We start from the raw sequence: 10,342 nt of genomic DNA, 5'->3' as shown, positions 1-10,342 counted from the left end.
GTGGGGGCGTTATAACTTGACGGTCAATCCCACTATTCGTTGGTAAAAGAGTAGCCCAAGACTTGACGGTTGGTGGTGATTACTAGCTACCTTCCCTCTAGTCTGACACTGCTAAATTAGGGACGTCTAGCGCAGATATCCCTCGTGTAGTAGCTTTGCGCGAAATTCAAAACAAACAAACAAAAGTTACCAAATACGATGCAGTATGTGGACTCCACCGGTATTGAAAGGTACAGAAAAAGTCGATAATTTGAAGGTTAGCTGTAATTAAAGTTATATTACGAACTTACCTTTACATTTCAAACCCTGATGGATGATTCCATACAGGAGGGAGCCACAGTGATCACAAAAGGTGGGACTTGTGTAGGTGTGTACTAGAAACTTGTGTTTTGTCCGAACGTCCTGTGTAGTGAGAGACAGACAAACATCAGTTTAACTTCAAACATATTCTTACATCATTTGTTTATTTCTACAATAAATAAATGAATATCACAATATATATATAATATGAAGTAAAAAAAATGTATATATCAATAAGCTGCGTCCATGATATCTGTACACTTAGAAAAGACTTGTTTTCTTAAGACCTTTTTTTTTCTCTTCTTTATTCACGGTTCTTTGTTACTGATCACGACGAATGAAACTAAACGCATGAATACGGAGATATTAATCGAATAAACAGCGCACATTATAAATAGCTAAGTAAGGCTTGAACCAGCCTGTTCACGTACGAATTGAAAGGTATTAATAAAATAAATAGTACATGTTAGAGACAGTAAAAACAAAGCTCGTAGCTGTCTTAGAAAGCGCGATGACCAAAGTAGCTGGGTAATCGGATCACCTAAACCATCAATAAGTTGCGCACTGGCGGGATAAAAGGGGGATTAGCCCCCAAAAGAAATTAAGGTTCAAGATAGGTGTCTAACTGCTATTTAAAGGGATTAAGCATAATATATTTTAAGGTCATAAGAGATAAAAGTAATAAATACATTATAATCCTAAATACTGTTTCACGTCTAGGTGTATTCGTAAGATCGACATCGAGACAAATTCTGAGAAAATGAAAAGAGTTTAATAACAATATGAAACATTTTACTTTATACACGCACACATCACATGTTGCTTCTACTTGCTATCTAGCTCCGGTGTTGCTATGACAACCGGAAAGGGTTATTACGTTTCCTTTTGATGTCGTGACTGAGAGTTTTATTGAATCATTTAGGCCATCTGATACGAAACCCCAATTTCTCTTGGGATAGAAAGGTTGGAATTTTATGATGCTTCCCGTAATTCTTGTTGCACCTGAACTTTAAACAGCAAAGTTAGAGTTTCTTGTAATTCTGGTCAGCAACAAAAGTTGGTTCGCTATTTTTCCATTTCGCTTCTGGCTGGCATAGTGTCTAAATTAGTTTGTTTTTTTTATGCTCTCGAAACACGAAATATTGAAACGCCAAATATCGTTATTTTAGTCACGCTTGTAAGTTATCTAACTTGTACTGAATGCTTGCAATTAAAAGTACATTTTAATTACGACAATGATTGTCATTCCAGAACGTCAAAAAAACTATCCAACTGTAACAGAAGTAAGCTAGCCCCTTTATGTAACACGCGTGTTTATTAAAGGTTCTCAGGAACCATGCACCTCAAATAGTTAATGTATTTACTTGAAAGATTATAACTTGAAGCAGTGGCGTCTTTAGGATTTTTTTATTCGGGGCGGAAGGGGTGGTGGTGAAAAAGAGTTATTTAGAGAAGAATGGGTGTATAAGAATGGGGGTCAAGTGTTGTTAAATACAAAAATAAATACGTTTTTTTTTTGTCTTTAAGAAGTGTTTATTTATTCATATAAAAAAAAAAATCGAAATTATCTCAAGTTCCCTTTCACAATTTGTCTGATGATTTTTTCAAACTATCACTAAACCCATCGCTAGGTCTCACCTGATTGGAGATACTAACTTCGGTTCAAGTTACACAGTTTGACAACCCCTCCACCCGTCCAAGAAATAAACACTTTCATTTTAGTGGGAGTCATTACGTAAGGATAATTGAAAGATCTTAAAAAAACTCAACCCTCATATCTCAGATGAGAGGCTACTGGGGGAGAAGAGATCTCCAACGAGCGAAGTTTGAAATCTGATGGACCAATCAACTGACATTATTTGTACCGTAGATAGACACGGCTGAACTAGCTGTTGTCTTGTGCTTTTCTCACTGTTGTCAGATACACACGGGTCCCCAGGACCATTTTAATGCTGACATACATTAATTGTGTTTTACAACAGATTTCGAGACCGTTTCCATTTCTTGATTGTAGACGACTTTGGTTATTTTAGACAGCTCAGGTTCCATTAGATGAGGGTAGTGTGTTATCCATAACTAGTATAGAGGTTAATCACTAGTGTGTTATCCATAACTAGTATAGAGGTTAATTACTAAGTTCTCTTGTCTGTACATCCGTATGTTCTGTTTAAATCGCTGTTCTCTTGTCTGTACATCCGTATGTTCTGTTTAAATCGCTGTTCTCTTGCTTGTACATCCGTGTGTTCTGTTTAAATCGCTGTTATCTTGTCTGTACATCCGTATGTTCTGTTTAAATCGCTGTTCTCTTGTCTGTACATCTGTTATCCATAACTAGTATAGAGGTTAATTACTAGTGTGTTATCCATAACTAGTATAGAGGTTAATTACTAGTGTGTTATCCATAACTAGTATAGAGGTTAATTACCAAAAATACTGATGTATATACAAGAAAACAGCGATTTAAACAGAACATACGGATGTACAAGCAAGAGAACAGCGATTTAAACAGAACATACAGATGTACAGACAAGAGAAAGAGCAATTTAAACAGAACATACGGATGTACAGACAAGAGAATAGCGACATTAAACAAAAATACTGACGTATAGACAAGAAAACAGCGATTTAAACAGAACATACGGATGTACAGACAAGAGAAAGAGCGATTTAAACAGAACATACGGATGTACAGACAAGAGAATAGCGACATTAAACAAAAATACTGATGTATATACAAGAAAACAGCGATTTAAACAGAACATACAGATGTAGAAGCAAGAGAACAGCGATTTAAACAGAACATACGGATGTACAGACAAGAGAACAGCGACATTAAACAGAAAATACGAATGTACAGACAAGAGAACAGCGATTTAAACAGAACATACGGGTGTATAGACAAGAGAACAGCGATTTAAACAGAACATACGGATGTACAGACAAGAGAAGAGCGATTTAAACAGAACATACGGGTGTATAGACAAGAGAACAGCGATTTAAACAGAACATACGGATGTACAGACAAGAGAACAGCGACATTAAACAGAAAATACACATATACAGGTTCCAGATACCATGCACGCAGACCCACATCTACCCTACTCAGACTATAACAGAAATAAGAAAATTTACATATTTTTTAACCAAAAGTTTTCCAAGAATTCGACATCATGACGCCTTTTCCCTTTTGTTAACGTTGTAAAACTTACTTTTATCGACTCAAAGAGCAATAAGAGACAGAGATAAAAAGCAAATACAAAAAAAAATATGAGAAATAAAACAAAATAGTGGACAATGTATATGGCAAAAAATGTGAGTAGTTTTCTTTGGAGTGGAAAAAACATACAAATAGAAAAAAGAAGACAGGCAGAAAACAATATAAATGAGAGAAACGTACTACGTTAAAGATTGATAAATAGAGTTAGAATATATTACAAGACAGTAAATATAAAATTCTAATCCTAAAGAGGAAGGATATAAGAAGAATCAAAAAATAACAAATTAAAAAAGAGAAAACTAACAAAACTTTGTAGAATGAAAGGATTGTTTTTTTTTAATGCTAACTTTAAAACCAGAAGGACAATAAAAACGCAAAATTGAGGACACAAAAAAGGGCGAATGTTCAAAAAACTGAAATGTCAAGCTAAGTTAGCTTCTAAACCTGGAACTTCAGTGATGTACAAGTGTCCTTAAACACGTTAGACGTCAGTAACCTAGATGACGTATTTGAAATGAATAAAGTGATAGTCAAAACATTTGTCGTCAAACACGATTTTCTCTTTGTTGAGAAAGGGTGAATGTTGCCTAGTGGTTGACAAAAGGATGAATGTTGCCTAGTGGTTGGCATGTTGGGTTGAGGATCGGAAGTTCCAAGATTAGAGTGGTGGTATGCCTTTGAACATGCTCCATGCTTTTATTTATGGGGTATTATAATTCTGACAGTTAATTTAACTGTCAGAATTATAATGTGGCTATTATTAACCGAATATCGGGATTAACTGTCAGAATTATAATGTGGCTATTCTTAACCGAATATCGGGGGCTATTATTAACCGAATATCGGGAACATTATAATTCTGACAGTTAATCTCGATATTCGGTGAAGAATAGCCACATTATAATTTTGACAGTTAATTCCGAAGGACGCTGATAAGTATTTGCCCTCCATCTGGTCAGCATTTCTAAATTAGAAGTGACCATGCCTGAACCATGGGGGGTTTCTGACCTGGCCCTTAAACTAATGTGTCAAATATGGTGACGTTCAGGTTGAAATTACCAATACTCTCATTGAATTCAGATAATTATACATTTAATTTTTCAGTAAGATTGTAAAAACCTATCTACTTGTCTATAGCTATTTGTTCGCATGTTCGTCTCCATTCTATTGTACGTATGGTATGCTTTCACTACTACTGATCTTTATATTAATGTTCTCGTTTCATGGAAAAATCAGAGTAAATGAGAAAAAAAAAAAAGAGAAAGAGAACGAAGGAAACGGGTCACGTACCATGGTTTACCTTTCGTGCAGCTTTTCATTATAACAAATGGTTAACTTACATGAATACACGACAGAATACCGAGTGCTTTCAACAACATAATAACACACGTCTCATCTCTCTCTATATAAAACGTTTCTCTAGATTGAAGGGGGGAAAAAAATCTCAATTTCATTCTGCACATGATGGTATTTACAGATGTGACTAGAGAAATTAAGTTGAAATGGTCCCATGTAAATGATTACACACGCCTGTGAATTTAAACTTCATAAAAGTGTTGTTTTTTTTCTGTTTTAATAACGGGTTTTTCCATAATTCAGCTACGCAGATTTCGAAAAATAATATTCATTTTTTTGTCTATCACGTAAGGATTGTTTTATAAATCGGGAAGAAAAAAAAAACTTTTTACTTACATCAAATTATTATTTCGTTTACCACAATGAACATTTTTTATGATCATGTTTGTTAACAAAAATACAGACAAACTGAAGAAAATGGAAGAACATTGATGTCAAACGAATATGCATCCTCATTCATCCTGATTTGTGTGTGTGTGTGTGAAATCTACGTCTTTTAGTCTCAAAACTACGTGTTGTGGTCTTTCTTTTATTTACTGCGTTATTACGTTTTGTGAAAAATCTGTACGTGATGGAGGAAAATGGATATCATTTTCGCATTCATCGTACAGGAATTACTGTAGAATAAGTAACAATTTCAAGACAGTAAAACTCACGCAGGCCTGTGTTATCTATCCGTGGAAGTATTCAGAACTTGTCTGAGTCTATAAAAATCCGCGATTTCTACCTACGGAAGTATTCAGAACCTGTTTGAGTCTAGAAAAATCTGCGATTTCTACCTACGGAAGTGTTCGGAACCTGTCTGAGTCTATAAAAATCCGTGATTTCTACCTACGGAAGTATTCAGAACACGTCTGAGTCTATAAAAATCTGCGATTTCTACCTACGGAAGTGTTCAGAACCTGTCTGAGTCTATAAAAATCCGCGATTTCTACCTACGGAAGTATTCAGAACCCGTCTGAGTCTATAAAAATCCGTGATTTCTACCTACGGAAGTATTCAGAACCCGTCTGAGTCTATAAAAATCCGCGATTTCTACCTACGGAAGTGTTCAGCACCTCTCTGAGTCTATAAAAATCCGCGATTTCTACCTACGGAAGTGTTCAGAAACTTTATAAATCCGGGGTCTCTATATGTAGAAATACTGAAACCTCCTGATTTTGACGCAGTCTCGTAGCTTAGATATATAATGTGGATAATATTAGTAATTTTTTTTATCTCTTGAGAGGTTTTTAGTAATTGTTGAATTTTACTTGAAACTACTTCGTGTTTTTAATCTTAGTTCAAAAACTCACACAGGATGATACACTTTAACAACTCTGTTGAGATTAGCAAAAAAGGTTGTTACATATTACAATTTCGAATGGTCTCAAACCGAGCTAAATGATCATTTAAATTCAGTAGTTACATATATGACGACATATCTCCAATTTATGATATTTGCCAACAAGACTGATACACACAGTTGTCTTTGTTTTATACAAATATGTTTTAATATACAAGCAACAATACAATTTACAATAACAGTTATTACAGACAATGATTTATAGAAAAAAAATTACAAACTTACAAGCAATATAAAGTCTTCTTTCTCGTCTGGTACTTCCTTGATATCTTATCGATGGTTCATGATGAACGAGTTAATGTAGGTACGATTCGCTTAACGGGAAACTAGCTAGGTTTGTCCTTCGTTATCCACCAGCCACACACGCCGAGTTTTCCACCGTGACGTTACATAATGTTTTCGTAAAAATACTAATGTCCGATGAGAATCCACTAAAGTTAAATGATTTGTAATGTTTGAACTTTGTAAATGCTCCTGGTCAAATATCTGAAGTATTCCGATTGATAAGCGTTATAACAATCACAGTTATAGCTTCCGAAGTTCATAGCATACTGACTATAGCAAACTAATAATAGATACTCTCTTTTTTTGGCGCGTCGCGTTCGTTATATTTATAGGTGAGTGGAGAGTTTCTAGAAAATTCAGATTACGTAGCAATACAACGCTACAATAAGCGTTTACGTACATACATATATTGTTGATTCTTACACTCGGGAATCTTTTACAAATTTAGAGAATAGGCTGGAGTTTCGCAATATAGATTTAACACTATCAGCTACGCATGTTTCTAAATATAAACTTAATCTAAACAAACGTTGATATTAAAATAAATATCTAATAATAAATCCGTTACAAGGTTAGACTGTTTGTTGGAATTAGTAAGTTCTATAATAGTTAGACTGTTGGTAAAGTTGTTGGAATTAACAAGTTTATAACGATGATATAAATTTTAGAGTATATTGGTCTGAGGATAATTTATGATATGTTTCCGTTGTAGCAAAGATGAAGTCATCATAGAACCGTCATGTTTTCCGGTTTACCAAAAAGTCACAAGATAACTGATTTAATGTAAAAGCCAAAGCTAAATAGGAGTTGTGTAATTCAGCTTAGTAAACTAAACATTATTTACTTGACGTAGTCTTATTTTTGTTAAATGTAGCCATTAGCTTATTTGATTATTAGGTTCAAAAAAGTAGGCTTATTTGATTATTAGGTTCAAAAAAGTAGGCTTATTTGATTATTAGGTTCAAAAAATTAGGCTTATTTAATTATTAGGTACAAAAAATTAGGTTTATTTGATTATTAGGTACAAAAATTAGGCTTATTTGATTATTAGGTTCAAAAAATTAGGCTTATTTAATTATTAGGTACAAAAAATTAGGCGTATTTGATTATTAGGTACAAAAAGTAGGCTTATTTGATTATTAGGTTCAACAATTAGGCTTATTTGATTTTTGGTTGGAAATTCATTTCCTTTTTGTAGCTACTACTTTTACCACGTACTCTTAACTTAAGGGCAATAATTGAATGAAGCAACTTACGTAGTGATGACGTATAGTATTATTCATAATGTTCAAATAATCGACTTTTTAACTTACCTATTTACTCGCCGGAATGATTACTTAGGTTTCCTTTTTATATTATGACACTCAAGATGGGAAAATGTTACGTTGTAGGAAAGTGTAATAGAAGAGTTACCGAGGTAGTGTGGGAGTACTTAAGAGTGAGGTGTTAAACCTAATCACTTAAATTTTAGTTTCAGAAAGAAAGCTCGTGCTTTGAAGCGTCTAATATAATTCTAGAATAACGTTTTCACAATCGAATTTAGTGTTAGGCAAGCAACTTCTTTTCTTTACTTACGAAATGCTTTTAAAAGCGTGAATTTAGCTGTTAAGGACACAAACGCAACTACAGAATAATTTGTGTAATTTTAAGCCTAACTGTAAATAAATAATTGAGCTCTGAGAAAACGAATTACAACGATATAAAAGTTTTAGTTATGGAATTCTATTTTCTGGATTAAACGTTTGTTCTGCGAAATTGCCAGTTACCAGCGTACATGCAAGTTCAGTGTTTCAATGATTATCATAAATTAGGCTTAACGACGAACTGTAGAACGACGTCAGCAACAACGAACATTTGACACGTGTGTGTGTATACAGTAACAAAAATTTAATTTTGAACGTTTCGGAATGTACATATTCCATCTTCAGCTAGCTGTATTGAACAGGGTAAATTATTAGGTACAAAAAAGTAGGCTTATTTGATTATTAGGTTCAAAAAATTAGACTTATTTGATTATTAGATACCAAAAATTAGGCTTATTTGTTTATTAGGTTAAAAAAAATTAGGCTTATTTGTTTATTAGGTTAAAAAAAATAAGCTTATTTGATTATTAGGTTTAAAAAATTAGGCTTATTTGATTATTAGGTTCAAAAAATTAGGCTTATTTGATTTTTGGTTGGAAATTCATTTCCTTTTTGTAGCTACTACTTTTACCAAATGGGACCAGTTTTGACTAAACAGAACCACAACGCTCTAATTTAGCAATTATTGTGCATGTGGCTCACGGATTCATATGTTGAATTTATACTTCTAATATTTTTCCTTCCAAGTCCTGATATGTTGTGTTTCGTACAAAACCTCTAGTGGAAACTCCCAAATCCTCCAGACGTAATAGAGTTTTGTACGTGTTACATTAGCACAAATGGCACTGTGACAGTTATGGGCGTACGATCTCTACTAATGGCGACAATAAAAGTTACTTTACTTCTTTCAAACATCGAAAGCCGTTTTCCCGATCATCCAATCAAATGACACAAAATGGTTTTTCAGTATTTCCAGTATTTCTGGAAACAGCCTACAGTATAACCCTACTGTACAAGCGCATAAAAAAAATTAGCGGGAAAAATACGCAGAATGCAAATTTTGAGTCAAGGTTATGGAATATAGATCACTTTTAAATCTTGATATCGGGCTATTATTATCTATATAAGCTGTAATAAGACGCGTTTGAAAAAGTCACACATATATCTGATTATCAATGTACAAATTATTAGCACTAGGTGTCGCACTGCTCAAATCCTTTACGATCTTATATCGATCAACAAAGCTAGAGTTCTAAAGTGGTATTAAAGAAAGTGCACGTGCTTAAAGCTCATCTCCTATTAGTAGTTTATTACGTACATTAAAAGTAACAAGCATGTAAATTTTTGCCTTAAAGGATTCTTTATTATAAAATGTGGTTTTTCATTAACGATTCCTCCTACGTGCAAGCCAGGAAATAGAAACCAGTACCTAATGCCCTTAACATATACTGCAGTATACACACACACACACACTGTAGAAATATACAGAACTACTAACTTATCCCGCAAAATGGACTGAAAAGTATATTATACAACAGTTATCTATAATTACAGAGTTACATTTTTCAAACGTATCACACATTATATATGTGTAGATGCCTAAAAACTCGAACATAGAGAACAAAACTGTGTGTTATTTCATATCACTTTCCGAGAAAATTAGTTATAGCTTGATTATATAAGTATACATAATCTTAAAACGTTGGTAATAACAATATTTAAATAATTCCCATCATGTTTCCTTTGGTTTAATTTTATGTTTTACTGAAATTTCTTTAAGAATTCTTAAAAGGTTAAAGGTAGATTTTTTTTGACAATTTGGTTTTTAACTGATGGTCATTCGGAAGTTAAGCTCTGTTTTTAAATATAGCTTTAAAACTAGAATACGATGCTTTACGAAGACGCATAGTGTTAGCAAACAAGGAACACGGTACAAAAATAAATATGATGCTTTACGAAGACGCATAGTGTTAGCAAACAAGGAACACGGTACAAAAATAAATATGAAAAATAAGCTGCAGATAAAACGTAAATACAAACATCGCATCAAGAAATAGAATACCATTTACTGCTTGCAGTAGCTAGAAGAATAACACTTAGTATTTTCTAAACGACAATGCAAGACTCTCGTACAACATTCAGTCATTTGACAAAGGAATTCAACAGGCAACTGTCAAATTGCACACAATTTTATGCACGTCATACAATAACATTATTTATGAGAATTAAAACCAACCAAGAATGTAGCGAAATATT

The 10,342-nt window shown here is 33.5% G+C and overlaps 1 protein-coding gene across 1 annotated transcript in view; it reads right to left on the bottom strand.

Annotated features, from left to right (window-relative positions):
- Positions 1-10,342, bottom strand: part of LOC106473138 (protein kinase C, brain isozyme-like) — a gene marked incomplete at its 3' end in the record, with an annotated part of 52,552 nt that overhangs the window by 16,007 nt on the left and 26,203 nt on the right. The window contains exon 4 of the mRNA XM_013933819.2: positions 291-402. Within this exon, the coding sequence (XP_013789273.2) occupies positions 291-402 (112 nt within the window). The remainder of the gene's footprint in view (positions 1-290; positions 403-10,342) is intronic.

This window comes from Limulus polyphemus, unplaced genomic scaffold (assembly GCF_000517525.1).
Source record: "Limulus polyphemus unplaced genomic scaffold, Limulus_polyphemus-2.1.2 Scaffold5917, whole genome shotgun sequence".
NCBI lineage: Eukaryota > Metazoa > Arthropoda > Merostomata > Xiphosura > Limulidae > Limulus > Limulus polyphemus.
This window is presented reverse-complemented; position numbering and strand designations above follow the sequence as displayed.